The 18,929-nt window shown below is 41.3% G+C and overlaps 1 protein-coding gene across 3 annotated transcripts in view; it reads left to right on the plus strand.

Moving 5' to 3' along the window:
• The window catches only part of TSC22D1 (TSC22 domain family member 1), a 92,448-nt gene that overhangs the window by 71,058 nt on the left and 2,461 nt on the right, over positions 1 to 18,929 (plus strand). The window contains exon 1 of one of the 3 annotated variants that reach the window (XM_066176206.1): positions 18,216 to 18,517. The exons of 1 other annotated variant lie outside the window; for it this stretch is intronic. In XM_066176206.1, the coding sequence (XP_066032303.1) occupies positions 18,393 to 18,517 (125 nt within the window). In that variant the 5' untranslated portion in view covers positions 18,216 to 18,392. Of the gene's footprint in view, positions 1 to 18,215; positions 18,518 to 18,929 lie in introns of those variants that run through there. One more of the 3 variants, XM_066176207.1, reaches the window with a different exon arrangement.

Raw genomic sequence — 18,929 nt, forward strand, 5'->3', positions numbered from 1 at the left:
TAATCTGATTTTATTCATCTCCACAGGGCAAAAAGCAGTAACCAGTAACTATTCTAACTGGCAGTGTGTGTTCAGTATCAATGCTAACAGTTCCACAATTTGAATATGCTTTGATGACATTTGCTCTTCTGTGTGATTAAATGACAGGAGTTCAGTAACTTTCAGTTAGTGGAATGTAAAGCCCTCACTTGCAGATGGCTCACTGTGGTTCTTGGAGAAGACTGACTGCTGCAGTTCCTCCTTCAAGCTTGTGCAGGCTTCCAGGTGTTTCTAATGTGTGTTCTTAAATCAGGACTGCTCTTGAGATTCAAAATCATATCTCTTTAGAAGCCAGGGTGATTGATGCTTCATATTTGATATTTCAAAAATATCTCTTCCCTGGGTAATTAACTCCAAATTAACCAGCCAGAATTTTATGATAACTTCAGAACTATGTGATGTTAGTAATTTATTGAAAGGAAAAGAAATGGATCAGTTCTTGGAAAAATTCTCTTGCATCATTAAACACTAAGTTATTTCTTCTTGTGCAGGAACTGCTCAAGCTGCTGGTTGCTGGCAGGTTGGAGGATACTGTAGGAAAGTTGCATTTGTCTGCTTGCCTTTTTGGGTTCTTACCTAAATACCTGCCTCTGGCCATGCCTGGAAGTGTCTCCCAGGCTAAATGGATGTTTCAGTCCAGTGAGATCTTCCCCTTATGTGTTTCTTGTTCAGGGAGGATTTGCTTTTCAGCAGTATATGTAGGGGTAGCAAGAAGAAAATAAAAATTAAGTGTAAACTAACAGGCAATTGTATTGCTTATCTCTGTGTAACTGAAAGCCATACCTTTGGTATTGCTTGGTGATGACTATGAGGGATGCATAAGAAAATTCCTCAGATGTTCAATTAGGATGTTAATAGCTAAAGATGTTTTTTTAATTGCTTAATGGTGGACTGAAAGCTATCTTATCTAACTGCACTTCATTATAGTCATTCAAAATATGAAGATAGCAAAAGTACAGCAGTGATTTTTGCTGCTAGCATTTGGGAATGAGATACTTCCCAGTTTGTTGTCTGTGTTCTTGTCTTTCACTTCAGTGCTTTAGTTTTCACTACAGTGCAGGTGTCTTTTTAGAGGGTTGTTTTTTGGGGTTTTTTTGACCTTTGCTTGTCATCAGAACTATTTCCTTTGATAATCTGGCATGCGTTGCTTTACTGATGGGTTCTAATATTTTCTGAAGTCAGTTTTAGTTTTTGTGTGCTGCTGTTGCTGACTAGCAGCCTTGCAAAACCCTGCGCCAAAGCACTCCATAAAGATTGATTTAAAATAGGAAGGTGCTAGGTAACAGGGCATAAAAAATCCTGTAGATTAGGATGCAAATGGTATATGGGATACCTTCTGTAACAGTAAGCGCTGTAACTTCATATAAAGGTTTCTTTGCTGTATTTGTAAAGTATTTTTTAACCCCTAAATATCTTAAGGATTGCATGTTTGTAACTTTAAAGTTACCAGAAGAGCTTGAATGCCTGGTATATTTTGTGCTTTATCAAGCACTCATAGGCACATCTGAATTTTATATTTATTTTTAGTTTGTTGCATCACATCAAAATTGGTGCTTGTTACTGTAGGACACTTCATGTCTGCAGTCTAAAGGCCAGCTTTATCTTCTGCTTCGTCTTATGGTGAAGTCTGCATTATTCAAACAGTGTCCGAAGTCCTCTATAGAATGTGGAAAGTGAACCTACAAAATGTTTACCCCATGAAGGTATGGCAGCTCAAGGTGTGACATGCTGAGGAGTTTGGGCTGAAGTGCTATACTTCATTCAGATTGACATTAACAGTAAATTCTGCTGCATGAATGCCAGATTCACTCACTTACAGGTTAGATTTAAACTTGGGCTGATGTATTTTTTAATTTCTTTTTTTTTTTAAAGCAAAACTGCCTAGGAGTATCACAAATCTAGAATCTTGAAATAGACTCCCTCCTCCCCTTTGGACATAAGAGCCATGGGTGGGAGAGAACCTAGGTACCCTGATGCTCTCATGCATTAAATCTTTTTTTGTTTGTTTCATTGAATGTTAAAATTTGTCTGTATCTGACATTCTCGTGTACCCAGAGTGATAATTCATCTGTGCACAATCTGTCACTTTATATAAGAGCCAGGATAGTTCAGGACAAAGGAAGGAAAGCATAGCTTGATGCTGAATTCTTGAATGTGACAGGAGAAGAGTGAAGATCCTGGCACTTGAGGCATTTTTCAGTTGCAGCTAGAGGCTATTTTTCGAAGCAATAAAAATATTTAATCTCTTAGTTAATCTAGTTGGTTTACAATTTCTTTGTGGTTTCTATTACCTGTAAGTTGTTGACTTATGCACATCTGAGTAATGTTTTTAATTACGTGAATGCACTGGAGCCAACTTTGTCAAATTTATAGGAAATGCTTATGAGAAAAAGATGTAGTTGTCAAAACACCTGCCTCTGAAGCAGTTGTGTTTTCACTTTAATTTGTTTTCAGTCTGGTAACTGACAAAGCATATCCTTTGCTGTCTTTCATGAAGGTGAGAAGTGGACTTGATAAAGAATCCTCTAGGGCACAACCACCCCCCAAATAAAAAGTTGATTCATTTGGATCAGGTGTTTTTATATTCAGTGGCGTAGAAACCATTTTCCTTGATGGAGCTAAAGAAGTAGCATCAAATGAAGTCTGTGGTGTTGTCTTACTGTAAAGTCATCAGCAGAACTGGGGCTGAAGTGTGAGGAAAGGTGATGGGTGTTACCAGAGATGGAGCTACCTGTGGCTTTTCTCTGTGGGCCCAGCAGTGAACTTGCTGCTTTGCAGAATGAGGCAGCTGCATATATGTAGTCCCGCATCATACATGCTTGGGTGTGTATATATTTGCTTTTCACTTTCAAACTGACTCTGATGTGGCTGCTTCTAATAAGCAGAGCAAATTACAAGAATTTTAGCAGAAATTCATGAGAAGGATGCTGCAAAGATAACTATTTGCAGTATCTTTGTGAGTGGATGTGAGTTGATTAGTACAGTTTTTAATTTTTCATAAATTTTATTCAGTGCTTAAACTTGTGTCTCTTAAGAAATTACTTTTCCCCCATGTAATCCAACATTTAGTGATCTTTCTGGCTGTATGGGAAACCCAGATTTGAGTCAGAACAGCTTTGGAGCTGAGCAGTGTGTTAGTCAGATGTGCACAACTTACTGGACCCTGTTTTTAACTCTCATGACACAGCTGCTAGTGTGATTTGGCTCCTGTTCAGGATAGGAAAGGAGGAAGTAAAGACTGGAAAGGTTAATGTTACTGCTTTCATCCTTTTCCCACTCCAGCAAATGTCAGTGTGTATTCACAGTTTCAGGCATCCTGGAAAACACCTGGGACCGGTGCATGGTACTGTATGCACAGTAGGTATGGAGAAAGATTGTTCTCCTACCTGGTACTGACTGTGCAGCTTTACAAGCAACAGCGATGGCAAGAAGTATGTTAAACATCGTTAGGGGAATGGCAGCTTAAAATCTATCAGCTCTCTTGGTGCAGTTCTGTGGGACACAGACTTACCTGAGCCTGACTGCCACGGCTTAGCTGTGCAGAATGTCCAGCTGAGGTTGAAGCTTACCTGATATATGAGATCGTGTAACCAGCAGGATTCATTAGGAGTTATTGCTGTACCAAGTCTCCAACTCTGGAAGGATATATAAAGATGACAAAGTCAAATTTCTGGTTTGGATCACTTTTTGGAATTGATTTTGAGCATTCTTCTAGTCAGCTTGATGCTTCAGCACTTTAAAGTAAGAAAGATTCCATGCTATAAGTAGTATTTCATTTTGAATACAGAAATTACTCAATAATACTGGGTCAGACTTTCTCAGTAGTTGTTTATTGGTGTGATTGCTGTTTCCGTTGTTCCTTGTTTATTTTCCATTGAAATCTATTGACTTTGATTCACCTCCCTCTTACAAGTGGTTGTATCCACTTGAAGCTTTCAAGAGTAGCTCTGCTTTCCAAGTAAACATCCCTCTTTTTAGGGCTGTTATATCAGTCTGCCTCTTCTCCAAGGACCACGATCCAGGAATACAACTGCTCCACCATCTGAGTGGTCCAACCTCTGTGCCTTTTCAGTGGGAGTGACAGTAGGGTGCTGAAATCAGCCTTGACTCTCACCCATTCCCATGCTGTGCTGAGAGAGATGGACACTTGATGTAACAAGAGAAACATTTATTGTAAAGTGTAACTTGTCAGCTTCAACTCCTTGGTGTGCCTTAAAAGGAACATTATGCTCTGTCCTTGTAAGACAGGCGTAGAAGGATATGGGAAGACTGTTTAGAAATATTCTGTCCTCCTTCACAGTACATCTGAAGCTCCATTTAAATTATCTGAATTCCCTCTAGGCTTTGGGAATGGGCAGCTAATTCCACTGCACCCCTCATTTCCAAGGGAAAACAATTTGCATTTTTTCTTTTCTTCACTTCCTCACTACCTCCTAAAGAAAAATTTCCTTGTGTGTTATGGTAGAGTCCTTGGTTCTAAGTAGAGTTGGTTGAACTCTCCCTTCCTCACCTAAGCCAGACCCCTTTCTTTTTTTATTGTGTAATACCTACTTCTCTTACCATCAATCACCTTTTCACCTCCTTTGCAAGGCACAACAGAAGTGCAGGTAAATAATATATGGCCATGCTCTGAGCCAGCTGACAGAGGGCAGGTTTAGATTAAATAACAGGAGGAAATTCTTTACTGTGAGAATGGTGAGACACTGGCACAGAAGGTGTAGAGAAGCTGTGGATGCCCCATCCCTGGCAGTGTTCAAGGCCAGGTTGGATGGGGCTTTGAGCAACCTGGTCTAGTGGAAGGTGCCCCTGCCCATGGCAGAGGACTGGAACCAGATGATCTTTAAAGTCTCTTCCAACCCAAACCATTCCGTGATTATAAGAACTTGTTCAACCCTTCCATTTGGTTTCTTTCCAATGTATTCTTGCAAAGCAAATCTAGGAGACACATCTGACATCACGTTAGCAGTCAGCAGTAAGCCCAAGTAACATTTGCTAGGTTGGGTTTCTGGTTTTGTCTCTGCATTTGTGTGGTGTTGTTCTGATGGAAGGCTGTAACAGTTGTAATCAATGGCCATGCTTTCTGGTGTGGTGGGAGTTCCTGCACACATACTGCAAGTGGCTGGGTGTTTCCATGGTCAGAGGTTCTCTCTCACTCTGCAGCTTGCCTGTGGAGGAAGGAAATTAATCTTCTTTGCTTGTCTGCAGTGTACTGTGGGCAGTCATCTTCTCTTCCCACTGAAAAGCATTCAGCAGGGTCAAGGAAGGAACACTTTGCTTATGCTGAAGCAGTGTTGCATAATGGTATCTATGCATATAGGGTCATAGTTACATGGCAGAGAGTTACTACAGTGCACCAGAACCTCCTTATGGCAATCTGTGGTTCTGTGAGGAAGAATATGCAGTATTTGATTGATTGAATTTTGGCTTGATACATGATGAATTGCTATCTTTATCTGACTAACTAGATACATGTCTCCAACTCTCATCACTGGTTCTTTTTAAAGTAGCAGTGACGGACAGGATTTGTCTGTGTAAAATATCTTCTGGCAAACATGCTACTGTCATCACTTTTGTGTCTAATTAGAATTGCTGTTAAGCCTTAGAACTTTGATTTGAGAAACAGTACAACTTGAACTGCCTTTCTCTAAGCAGAATTAGCTACCTGTAGTGATTAACACGTGCTTCACAAAAAGTGGGAGCAGGCTGAATCAGCTTCAGAGTTGGCACATTTGGCACTGCTGAGAGAAGATGCATTTGTTTGAGATTTGAAAATGTAATCATGAAGATTTTAATCTCTTTTGATGCTTTATGTAACAGAACACCATGTGACCTGAGGATCTGTGGTGTCACTGTTCGCCCTTCTTGTTTTTCTTGATCGTGACCAACCAGTATTAAACTCAGCAAACTTTGAATTGAAGCAAGTAGATAATCTTTAACGGGCAAGGCTTGGTGATTCTTTAAAGTGCTGAAGAATTCAGGACCCGTAGTTGATACTGGAATACTAATGCTAATCTTACAGCCACCAAGGACTGAGAGGTATTTCTTCCGACCCTCCAACTGGGGGAAACTAATCAGCAGGTATAGATACATCAATGAAAGTGGCACTTCTCCAGAAACAAGTGCCTGACCAAATAATCATGAAAGTGTTATACTTGGAACTGGAACAGCATCTGAAGAGGTATTTGTAGATTTTTTAATATGTAGATGCTTGATTTATTTATTTTACTTTTTGGGGGAGGTTTCTTTATTTTGTTTGAGCAAGTACTTAGTACTTCTAAATCAAGGTGCTTGGCACTTGTTAAAACTATTTCAAGCTGGTTGAGAGTACTGTCATGCAGAGTTGATTACTTATTCAGTGAAAATCTACACGCCTTGAAATATCTTTACTGCAGTATTTTAAATAATCCGTATTATAAAACTTTTGCTCTTATAGTGCTTTTATTTCTTCTTTTCAAAAATTTTTATTCCAGTTATTACAAATCTTAAGTAATGTAATATTTAACCAAAAAAGAGAATGTAAAAAAACAGGATTTGAAACTCATTATCAAATTAATTTGTATTCATTAAAATACTTTTCATACATAATGCGCACTTTCTTCTGTACTGTCACATGATTAAAGAAAAGTTTAGTTAATCAGTCTTTTTAAATGTTTGGAGAGCATTGAAATACAGCTTAGTCTTCTGCAACCTCCTTTTCCATATTAACAGTGAAATATGAACTGCATGTTTTTGATGCGGTTCTTTCTAGTGTCTAAAATAAATACCAAGTAAGTTAGTGAAGCGGAAGAATTATTTTACTGAGTTCAAAATAAATGACAGGGAAAATGCCCTGACTCTTCATGTTGCAGAGTTGTTTTTCTGTGTGCAGAAGGAAAATACTCATCTGTGGGAGGGAGCATGGAATTTGTTCCTAACTTCTGATCTCTGAACTGGTGCTTTTGTTATGCCACACCCTTAAAATCTAAACCCCTTGATCTTATATAAATGTTTACATATATCAACTAGTACATTTAACTTCAGATTTTTGTCGTGTTATGTTTGTGGTATGGCCTGTGGAGAACAGCTTTCCTCTGTGAATGGTGTCACTTTAAAGAATATAAAATTATACATGGGAAAACTTTCTTTTAAAAGCTCAATTTTTTTTTCAATAATTGACAGTTTCTGAAAACATGTTGAACTTTCAAATGAACAGTAAAATTGTAGTAAATTAATCTGACTGCCTAAGGATAAGTATAATGGAAATATTCTATAATAGCAATTGATATATAATGGCAATAGGTATGTTATGCCTGAGCAGCACATGTATAAAGCAGTGACTGGTATCATACATTACTGAATAAGGGTGGTAGTATTTGAGGAGGTTGTTTCCTTCCATCAACCAAGTCATTCCACAGAATATGTAATGAAAAAGGTGTGGTGGAGTAGACATGTAATTTTCTTTAACCTTTCTCCATCTACAAATACAGAAGGTTTTGTTGTGACTGACTTTTACTGATACACACAGGAGCACCCCTAGTCATAAACCAGTCTGCATCTGTTAACATTATACAGAAAACATGGACAGTTTCTCCTGTAGTCTTACTCTTCAAGCTACTTTCTATTTAATTTTAATTTGCCTCTATTTCCTCTAGTTTCTCTTGCAGAGATGCTGGTTTTCTCCTGGTTGTTGTTCTGTGAATTCAGGTTGGCGGGTTGTCATGTCACCATAAATAGCAAATGGTAAAAGGTGATTGCAAATAGCAGCCTTTTTGGCTAATATTGCATGTTAAACAATGTTTTTTTTTTTTTTTTTTTTTTTTTTTTGTGGTGTTTTTGTGGGTTTGTTTTTTTTGTTTTTTTTTTTTTTTTTTCCCCCCCCAAAACTGACCCTGCTGGATACGTGGGTCAAATACAAAGAAGCATTTGGGTTTTTCTGATGTAGATGCAGAATTTGAGAGTGAGTGCAGTTGCATGTGGCTTTCTGGAGGGAAGAGAAGCAATTCTGGGGTCAGGCATCTCATTTAAAACTTAGAGGATATGGATGCAGTTGGTGAACCTTCCTAGATACAGTCTTTGCTCAAGGGCAGTTTTCTGCATACTGAGAAGGACTTGTACTCCTAATAAAATTAAATACTTCATGCATATTTTTAATTTTAAGTTTGGCTGCCAGAATGAAGTCCATGATTTGGAGTTTGTGCTCTGGAGCTCCACCAAGTTGTCTTGGAAAAACAATCCCTAATGTCTATATGCTGTTGGGGAGCTGTCTGGCACTAGACAGCTGGAAATGGTGATTGTATGGGTGTGTAGGAGCTCCAGCCTCTTGTGTAGTGCAGACTGCAGACAGGTGACTGTGTCCACTTTGGATGTACACCACCAACTTTCCATATTCATACCCAATAAATGGCAGTGTGGCATCCTCCAAATTTCTTTCTGAAACTTGGTTGGAAGTGCAGAAGATGTGAGTGGGGAGGGTGGGGGGTAAATAAACACAGGTCAGAAGATACTTCAGCCTTTGGTTATGGCATAAACTGGAAGGAGGGAGCACTGGGTACACCTGCTAGCTCTTCGGATGGGTAAAGTGGGCTGTAGTTGGTTAAAATACATGAATATTGAAGGCAGGCATGAAAACATCTGTCTTGCTGTTATATGTAGGTCATCCTTATCAGAACATCAGTAATTTAAATTTATTTAAAGCATACCTAAGTGATGGGCATCTAGTCTCTGACAGGTGGACTTGGCAGTGTTAGGTTTTACAGTTGGACTCAATGATCTTAAAGGTCTTTTCCAGTCTAAATGATCCTGTGAATGTGTGATATCAAGGAATAGAAAACGCACTGTATTTATGAGCTAATGTTCTTATTCTTTTTAAAAAGAGGCTTTAATTCATCATTATGCAAATATTAGGCAGTTGTCCTCTAATATAAGGAAATAAAACGAAAGTCTGATAGCCTGTTAAACCTAGTATTTTCTCTATTTAAGGGTAAATTTTCACTCAAGTGACTTCTAACTCCTCCCAAGGATTTAAAGGATCCTTTCAAGTACCTTGACATTTTTCAGTAAATCAGTATAAGTAAATTCCCCCAGCCTCGGAATCAGTTTAATGTTTTTCTTCTACCTGCTTCAGTTGATTGACAGTTTGTTTTAAAATGCAGAGTTCTTCAGAAATGGGGCTGAAAAACAGGTTTGGTCAAACTAATTCAAGTCAGGAGCCTATCTGAGCAGCAGCAGTGCTACCCAGTGACTCAAACATTCACTTACAAATATTTTTGTTTATAGCTGTCATGATTGCTTGTACCTGAGCTGCGGATTGATGTTACTGTCCACCTGGTGGGGACCTCTATCAATTAGTAGTAGCTGGGAAGAGTCAGAGAGGAATTCCCCTGTTCTGTAACTTGCGTGGGAGGAGACATGCCTCCCTGGATGGGAGGTTGCCTAGTGTGAGATTTAGAAGAGATTCTTCCGTCCTCTGTGCTTGGTGGACAGCAGTTGCTCCCTGGCTCTGTCAATGGAGGTGGAAGAGGGGATTTAAATTCTGTGTTGCAGTAGGGATTTTCTCTCCCTCCTGTATATTGAGAGCAGTGTGGCCGCTCATTGTGTTGATGCTGTAGAAGAGTGCCTACCTTCTGGGCTAACACCCCGTGTAAGAATGAGGAAGCATTGCTGGGAGCTGTTTTGGACTCCTGTGCATTACTAAGCGGGTTACTCAGACTTCTGATACTGCCGTTGCTCAGTTTTGTTTTTGTGGGGATTGGGTTTTGTTTTGAATTGTTTTAAGCCACAGAGGTTCAGGGTGTCATTATAATGATAGTGGTTTCTGGAGGATGAAGTAATTGTTTTTCAGATGTGTTAGGTGCCTGACATAGTATATACACGAGCCTTGGACCTTGTATATACAGAAGACCCTTGGACATCTAATTAAATGGTTTAAGTGGGTATCTACCAAAAAACATGCATCAGCAGTTTTAGGGAGAGGACAGGAATGCTTCATAAACAGGGTTTCACTTGTAAATGTAGCCATCACTGCATAAAGACGATTACCCAGATACTGATAAGGTATGAAATGATATGCTGTAATCTTTCCTTTGCAAATTGTGTATTAAAAGATAAAGAGAACGTCTTCTGCTGTTTGCAGAATGTCTGGCTCAAGGGCAGCTAAATGTCAGTGCGGTGTGTCCTGCACGGTACCACGGATCTAACAGTCTCGAGGTGCTTGCTGCTTTTAATCTAGAAGATGCTGTCCTGTGGAAAATTAGAGCTTCTTACTGCCTGAGGTTCCTTTACAGGATCAGTAGGGTACTGAGGAAGGCTGGATCCCATGTGAAGGAGAACCAGGACTTCAGGATATACAGCCTTTTGTAGATGACCTGGACCCATGCCAGCTGTTTGCAGTCTCTGACACAGAAGATGCTCCCGGGACATGCCCAAAATATGCTGAGCCAGCACATCTGTGTTCTGTTCTCTTTGGTTTGCAGTGTGGCAGGGTTTCAAGAACGAAGTGTTGTGCTAAAGTAGGTAATACATCCCTAAAGCCACAAGGCAGTCAGGTCAAATTAAAATTTCAATCAATCTGTTCTTTAGGTAATTTTTAAATTTTGAAGCACACCTCATTTCATAGTCTTACATACTTTCCCGGGTATCTTGTTTCAAATCAGTATTGCTTTACAATTTATTCCTTCAGCAAGGAGGATGTAAATGGAGATACTCCGTTGGGATTTCTGCGATTGTGAGTCAGCAGGATTTGTGTCTCTTAAGTCACTGAAGCTGTGCCTGGACTAAGAAGCCTGGGAGTGCTTTCCCACTCCAGAGTTGAGCTGTACCTGTTTGTCAATGCTGTACTGAGTTGAGGCAGGGGCATTCATCAGATTCCTCTCATGTGCTTGTTTTCACAGATGGGGGCAAGGTCACGGGGGAGAGATACAGGTTAGGCAGGAAATTATCCCACAAATGCCCAACTCAGTGGCTGTTAATGGAAAGTAAGATTTGGGGGTACACTGCATTGTGCAGTAAATCAGGTCACATTCTTACTTGTTTGTGGAAATTCTCCCTATGCTTCCTGACTGGTTGAAGGTACATGGGGTTTGATTTCTATAAATGAAAGTCTCCATTCAGGTAGAAAAATACCTTTAAATAGGCTACAGCAAATTCAGCCTGTTAAGGTACAATTCTTCTTGCATGGTACAGAAGGTCTTTAATTTTCCCTATATTTTCTTAGGAAGTCACCAAATTATGATAAACTGTGGATTGTGGCATTACTGGAGTAGAGTATTTTGACCACTCAGAGCTAAGGGAATATGGTATTTCAAATCTGTGTAATATGCGTGCATTGGAGCCAGGGGAGTTAATCTGAAAGTCATTTACCTAATTGTCCATTGATACTGCTGATACATGGGAAGCTATTTGTTAGTGATTGCAGACCGAAACTGGGAGTGTAAATGGGCAGCCGGATAGAGGTCTGTTGTCTTAACATACTTGCTGAGGAGGAAAAGTGGCATTGAGCTCTGAGCTTTATTGTCTTTCTTCTCCTATACGTGTAAACAAGTTGCAGTGTTGGGAGTTTATTATTATTTAACAGAATGACCTTAAGGTGGTTCTGCACAGCAGGGTGGTAACGAGGGATCTGCCGCCACAAAAGCTGAGAAGTGGCCGATTTTCATCCTCATTCACACCAGATCGGATTCCGCATCCCGGGTGCTCCTTTCACACACTGAGGATTTTGCATTTTGTTTCTGTACTTTTCATCAGCTGTTCTTAATAATTTCTGAAAAAGCTGGGGTAGGGAACTTCATTCCCAGCTTCCTGATGACCACAGCACAACTCTGGTTAATTTGGCTTTGGCTTTGTTCCTAGCAACCCTGAGTTGGGTTCTACTGTGATAGACTTCTGTGGGAAATACAGGCTTAATTTCAAGTGTTGCACCAAAAAATGGCCATCAAAGGACATATGATATTCAGTGGGAAGTGTAGACCAGCTGCTAATGCTCTATAAATACTTTTTTTAATAAGCATGACTAAATTATTGGCTGATCCAAGATTTTCAATATAGTTTCAAGGGTAACAATTAGGAACAAGGGAGAAGGTGGGGAAAAGGAAGGGAAAAGAGGAAGGAATGGATTAAGAAGTTTTAAAAAAAGGCATAATGGGTGTAAATTTTACAAGGGGCTGAGGACGGGAAGTGAAGGGCCTTAAGATCTTCCATCTTCCCCATACACAATTAGTAGTACTCAGTAAGATACAGTTTTCCCATTTCATGAGACCTGCTGTGGCTTTACTGCAGCCTTAAGGAAACAGAAAATAGTACAAGTTGAAAAATAATAGAGGATGACCCTTCTTAGTTACAGGTTAATTTGGCTGGTTTTTAATTTGATTACTAAACCCACTGTGTACTATTGAAGGTAACCTGGGGCGAGTGGGTGTCAGCCATTGTCCCTCCTGAGCTCTTTGTCCCCTGGGTCAGAGATGCCTTTTAATACAGAGAATTTCATCTTTCCAAATGCTTGTCACATCAGTGTGCCAAAACACTCCCTACACTTGCCATGTTTGTTATATTAAGTGTAACTTAAAATGCTGCAGTGACTCTTTCTTTCCCTCTTCATTTAATTTTGGAGTATGTGGTTGAAAAATCTGTTGTACAGTTAGAGTAAGTGGGATTAAATATTTGTGTGTTTTTTTACTTCAGGGTGTTCTTGCCTTTGAGAAAAGTACACAGAAGACCAGAGAATTGAACACTCTTTCTATGCATTAAATCTAAAATCATTTAAGCCAAATTTCACATAAAGGAAAAATAAATTTGAGTAGTGAAACTTGAGTCGTAACATTTTATCACTCTTCTATATATGCTGCTTTAGGACACTAAACTTCTTTCCCACATCCATCCTGGGGACAGTGTCAGTATGCAGTGTGATGTTCTGTGAAGCTTTCTGGAGGAAAGGAAATCAATTCCTGGCTCAGATGTCTCACTTAAAACTTTCAGGATGCTAACATGTTTGTGGATTCTTTCCTTTGCAGTCCTTGGTGAAGGGCACTTTATGGGATGCTGAGGAGGAGGGCTTTCACCTGTAGTAAAGTTAAATATTTCACAACTACTCCTTTAAAGGTTTCAGAAATCAGGAGAGCCTGTGTTTCCCAAGCTGCATTTACTGCAAGTGTGTAACTTCTTTAAAGTGGAGAAGCATCTGGATGTAATTTCAGGTTTTGAGCTGATGGAACTCAGTTGGCTCTGTGAGGGGACTTTGAAACTCATTGGATATGTACAGAACACAGACCTTCATCTCAACTGCATTGCTAGGTGGTTATCTATGGATGATCTCGGGAAAGGGGATGCCATACATCCCTCTCCAAGCATCAGAATTGCTTTAAGATGGCTCATATTTTCCTGCAGAGTTTTCTCTGATGGGTAACAAGTGGGTCATCTCTCTGTTTGGATATATGCAGGTACTTGATTATAGACAGTATATTTTGTTTTGTCAGCATTAAAATTGGTAAAATCATTATAGTTCTCATTAAAATAACTGAGGTTGACTTGGCAATTAGTTGCTGTCAAAGAGAAAGAGGATATCCTCAGAGGAACCAGTGAGAACCTCTCCTTGTTTTTCTTTTTGATCTTAATGGTTATCTTCTTGCTTTAAATGCAGCCTTCTGTCTCTTGTGCAGAGCTCACAGCATGATATTTCTGTGTATGCACTGTGATCAGAGATGCTGGTTATTTTCAGAGCCCCAGTGGGGTGTGCATATTCTTTCCACTAAATATTTATTTAGTTATGCTTGCACATCTGGAAAAAAAAAAAAATACAAATACAGCACTTCATTTCAGTAGCATATTGCATAGCTTTCCCTTTTATCTGTTTTTCATGGACCAACCCCCAATTTCTAGCAAACTAATAAACTAAATTATAAATGCACATAACATTACTGTGGTGGAGGAGAAGCTCACATTTAGGAAAACTGAGAGAATACTGTCTTGTAGAAAGAGCTTTTTCAATTTAGCAGAAGTACATAGATTGAAATAGCAGAATTCAATCTAGAAATAAAATATATGTCTTTTGGAGCTGAGCAGTAAGTTCGTAGTGGCTTGGTTTCTTTAAACCAAGATCTTAGCTAAAGGTTTGGAGCTGGAAAAGGAAGTTGGCTGAGATTTTGAGATCTTTATTTAGGCTATCTGAAGATGGGGCTTGTGTGGGTGGGTTTATTTTGTTTGGTTTTTTGGTCCTTAGCCTGCTAAAAATATTTGATTTACTGTGGGAAAGAAAGTTCATTGGACAGCTTCTCCAGTTATGTACCTTTACTGAGATGAAGAAAAAAAATCATGGCCCATTGAAATAAATAAACCTTTAGTCCTTGATGTCAACTACAGCCAGAGTTTTCTCTCTCAGGTATTAGCTTGGTGAAATTTTGCAGGAGTTGGATGCTGGGGGGGTTGCTGTCAGTACACAAAGGATTTTCAATCTATGAATTTTAAGTCAGAATAGTACTCTGCCATTTATTCACCATTTTTAGATGCCAAGTGGAATGCACAGTCAGATGTCAGGTAGAATCTAATTACTGTAGCCTTTTCTTCAGTAAATAGCAGATTTTTTTTTAACCTCTTCAGTACTTGCATTCTGCAGTTCAAAACCGTAGTTGAAGTTCACAAGATCTGAGCCTGTCTGAGTGTAAGATGAAAGTGTGCTGTGACAGTAATTGCTGTTTTTCTAATGTGTTTTTTTCTGATGTGGTATCTTTGTAATACCATCAAAAGATAAGATTTATTTTATGTTCAGAAGGTGCTTATAGAGAGCTTTTAATGTTGACATCTGAAGGGAGATACACTGACAAGGTATTTAAAAGGTAAATGTTTTAAGTTAAGTTTTTAGCACACATGGAGAAATATGCCGAACCAGACTTGCATAGAGACAAAATTACTCTGTGCTGTAGTTTACCTCATTATGTGCTTAAGATGAAAAGCACTTTCTTCAAGTGCTTAGCATGAATAAATTGAGACAAGAGGAAATAATTTAGTGGGAGGAACAGTGTTTTAAAGCTGAAATATTACAAAAGGTGACACGTGCTAAAAAGTCTTTGACTACTGTTATATATGTTCAATTTAAGAAGTCAGTTTATTGGAGGATCAAAGATGCTGGTGAGCTACTTGTTTGCTGTATTGTACTCCGCCCTGCAGATTTCTCAGGAACATATCTCGAGTCTTTTTCACTTACTTTATGCAGTTTGTGAACGCCTGAGGTACTCTGTAGATACCCAGGCTTCCAAAGCGTGTGCTAACAGGGGCATGATGAATTTGTCCAACCTAGAGTGCAGATCTAGAGTGCCTTAACCAAACTGGGGAATTCTGCAGCCCTTCTCACCTCTACTCCCAGGAATGTAAGCTTTTTCAGGAGCCAAATTTCTTGTTTTATCTGTTCATGAGGTGTTAAAATAGGTGGTTATAAGGTTTTGAGTAGTAGAGGAAAACTGAGTTTGGAGAACTATCTTCCTTAAATCTTCCATGTACTTTTTTTTTAAATTATTATTTCATAAATGAGATATTTGTTAAAAGCAACAGCAAAACCCCAGTCCTTAGAGCTCACTGTCTATCCTCGTCAGGCAGATGATGGGGTGTTGAAATGAGAACATCGGAGATACGGTGCTGTCCTCACCTCCCAAAAAAATTCACCCCAATTTTGGAGATTAAAGTAATTTAGATATATATATATATATTTTTTATTTCCTAAGTGATTCGCTTTCTCAGCCATAAAGGGACACTTATGTTTGCTTTTTTTATAGAGTGGGCAAAGCAGAACATGCATGTTAATATGCAGTCCTACTTACGCAGCTGACAGCTTTCTGTTGAATCACAACTCTGCTTGTAAGCATCTAAAAATAAATGATAGATTTTGTTAAAAGCCCACTGAAGTTAATGGAAGATGGTTAATGAGTTTAGTGGGAATTTGATTTAGGATCATATGTGTTCTCTTCTTTGTGAAGATTAATATAGATTAAAGATGGCAGTGTTGTTAATTTAGTTTGAGAATGGTATCATTTTTCTGTTGTAAATGGAATAATGGCATTTAATAATTATCAGTCGTTACTGCAGAACCAATAACCATCTTGGAATTTATCCATTACTTTATTTCTGCGTGTATGAATGAAACTATATACAGTTGTCTGCTGTCTGTCCTGCAACAGCAAAGCAGGAGTTGTGGGGATATGTCTGTCCAGGCCAGCGAGTTTGCTATCTTCAAGTTCTTTTACACGAGCCTGATTAGCAGTGATAGGATTTACCTGTTTTTACTCCTGCTCCGCCCTTTTTCTGATACAGGACTACAAGGGACAGAGTTTGTCCCAGAGCTTTTGTTCAACTGCAGTTTTGTTAATTGTGCTGAGTAACTGCCATGGGGAGAAGTCATTTGAGACATTACAGATTTGAAGCCCAACCTGTCATAAAACATTAATTAAGTCAAGGACGGGAGTTGATACAGATGCCAGTAGAGCTGATGTGCTGCTGGCACTGTCTATTAGAGGGCTCACTTGATCACTGAAGGCGATGAGCAGCAGCGTGTGCAGGGAGTAACCTCTGCAGAGAGAGCGCAGTGGGAAGTGTACGGACAGCACGTGGTTCCCGGGGCTTGTCCCCCAGGAGAGGGGAAGCGGCAGCCTCAGTGCGTTGCTTCAGTTTACTTGCTGTCACAAGTTTGCAAGTACAGGAAAGGGTTTTTCTAACACACTTCCTTTAATTTTCAGCCTGTTAGGTGATATCCCGTGGAAATTCCCCACATATCCAAAGGGTGGGATGCGAGCTGTGCCGTTGTGGGATGTGAACCCTCTCTGGTAACGGGAAAGTGGCTGTGAGGAATTCTTATTCTCAAATGTGACCTCCCTGTGAACAGGATTAGTTTGTACTACTCTGCTGGCATTATTGAATGAAAGAATAGTAGTCTAGGACAATATAAATAAACTAAGAAGGATGATGCAGATACGCAAATGCTAAATTTAGCTTTAAGATGATTATTCAGTGCCTGCTGGCTTTCCTGTTTCTCTGGGAGGAGCACCTGTGATGTATGTGACTTGTAGCTCTTGGAGAAGCTTTCTATAGATGATGGAAGAGGTTTTTGACTTTATTTTTTGCACCTTTAAGTAATGTAATGCCTGCCGAAAGTGCAGATCTAGAGAAGAGTGGTTGTAGAGGCTGGCTGTTTCTTGTGACTCTCTCGTGGTGGTCTAGTTCAGCCTCGGCTCTCTTTCAAAGCTGTTACTGGTAAAGAAGATCACTTGGACGGGCACTGAATGTAGTTGCTGTGTTCCATGACACATAACATTTGCTTAGAAAAACACCACAGTTAGGCGGGAGAAGGATCTTTTCCTAAATTATTAATGCATGTGCTGCAACTTTTAAGACTAAGTGCCTTATGGAACAACCTAAAAAGAAGTGAATAGGCATTTTCCCTGTCACTGTAGAATAGTATCAGCTGGGTTGCTAGAAATCCACAGGTTTGTGCCATATGTGCTTTTGTAGGCGATCGGTGGCTGAATATTTTTTTCATAAATGGCTTTATAGGCTTGTAAAGGTGTGTGTAAGAGATAAAGGGGGATCGTAGGTGTCTGAAAGAGTTTAATCTGCAGTCTGTGGGTATCCTACTTTTCCTGCTTGGCAGGGGCGAAGCGAGCAGAGCTGCCGGGTACGGGCTGCGCTCTGCGGGGCTGAAATGTGCGGATTTTGGGCCGAGACGGAGGGTGAGGCTCGCTGGAGAAGCCGTGGGAGCCGGCTCCGGGACTTTCCCGCTGCCGCGCGCCGATAGGTGGCGGTGTCGGCGCGGCCACGGGCAGCCCCTCGGCGCGTCCCGCGCTCCCGCCGGGCCGTGCGGGGTTTCCCCGCCGCTCCTCGGGCCCGCTAATTATTATTTTTATTTTCTCTCTCTCTCTCTCTCTTTTTTTTTTTCTTTTTCTTTTTAATCGCCCTCCGTTCTCGGGGGTGCGGGCCGGCAGCGCGAGTGGCGCTGCGGCACCGCGCGTGCCGGGGCTCGCGGGCGCGGCGGGACCGAGCCTCCCCCCCTTCCCCGCGCGTGCGGGACCGTCCCGCGTGGGCGCCGCCGGCCCCGGCCGCGCGCGGCGGCGGGGGGGGAGCGCGCTAATGAGATGCGCGCCGCGGGGCGGGGCCCGGGCAGTGCAGCCAATGGGAGGCGGCGCCGGCGCATAAATGATGGGGGGGGCCGGGATGCCCGGGTTTTGTGCTGCGCGGCGGAGCGCTCTCCCCGCTCGGAGCCGGCCGAGCGCAGCCCCGTAGGGTCCCGCAGGGTCCCGGCCCCGCCTCGCCCGGCGGAGCGGCCCCGCACGCACGCACGCCTCCGGGAGGAGCGAGACCTGATTTTTATTTTTTTTCCGGGGAGCGTTTCTGGCCGCGGTTGCATGAATGCCCAATGTTGTAGACCGGTGGCAATGGATCTAGGAGTTTATCAACTAAGACACTTCTCGATTTCGTTCTTATCGTCCTTGCTGGGCACCGACAACTCGTCTCTGAGGCTCGACAGTAGGTAAATAAGTGTTGTGTCCGAGCGGCTCTGCTGGCGCGGCGGTAGCGGGGCAGGTGAGCGCCGGGCTGGCTCCTTTGTCCGGGGGAGCCGCAGCGGCGGCACCGGCGCCCGCCTCTCCCCCCGGAGGTGCTGCCCTCCCCGGCGCCCAGGGCTTCTGCCGCAGCCTACGATTGAGCTCCATCTTTGTGGTCCGTCGGGGGGCAAAATGTGGGGATATTTAGTCAGGCTGCGGGCGGGGGGCTCGGTGCGGCTTTACAGGTTGCTTTGCTGCATTAGAGCATCCTGGTGAGGCGGCGGCAGGGCAGCGTGAGGATGACTTTCTCAGCCAACTGGCTACCAATGCTCGCGTTTCTTGTCTCTTAAATAATTCAGCCGCCGCTAATGTATGTTTTTTTCTTCTCTTTCTTTTCCT

Source organism: Chamaea fasciata, unplaced genomic scaffold, assembly GCF_029207755.1.
Source record: "Chamaea fasciata isolate MVZ Bird 193981 ecotype frontalis unplaced genomic scaffold, bChaFas1.0.hap1 SCAF_2, whole genome shotgun sequence".
NCBI lineage: Eukaryota > Metazoa > Chordata > Aves > Passeriformes > Sylviidae > Chamaea > Chamaea fasciata.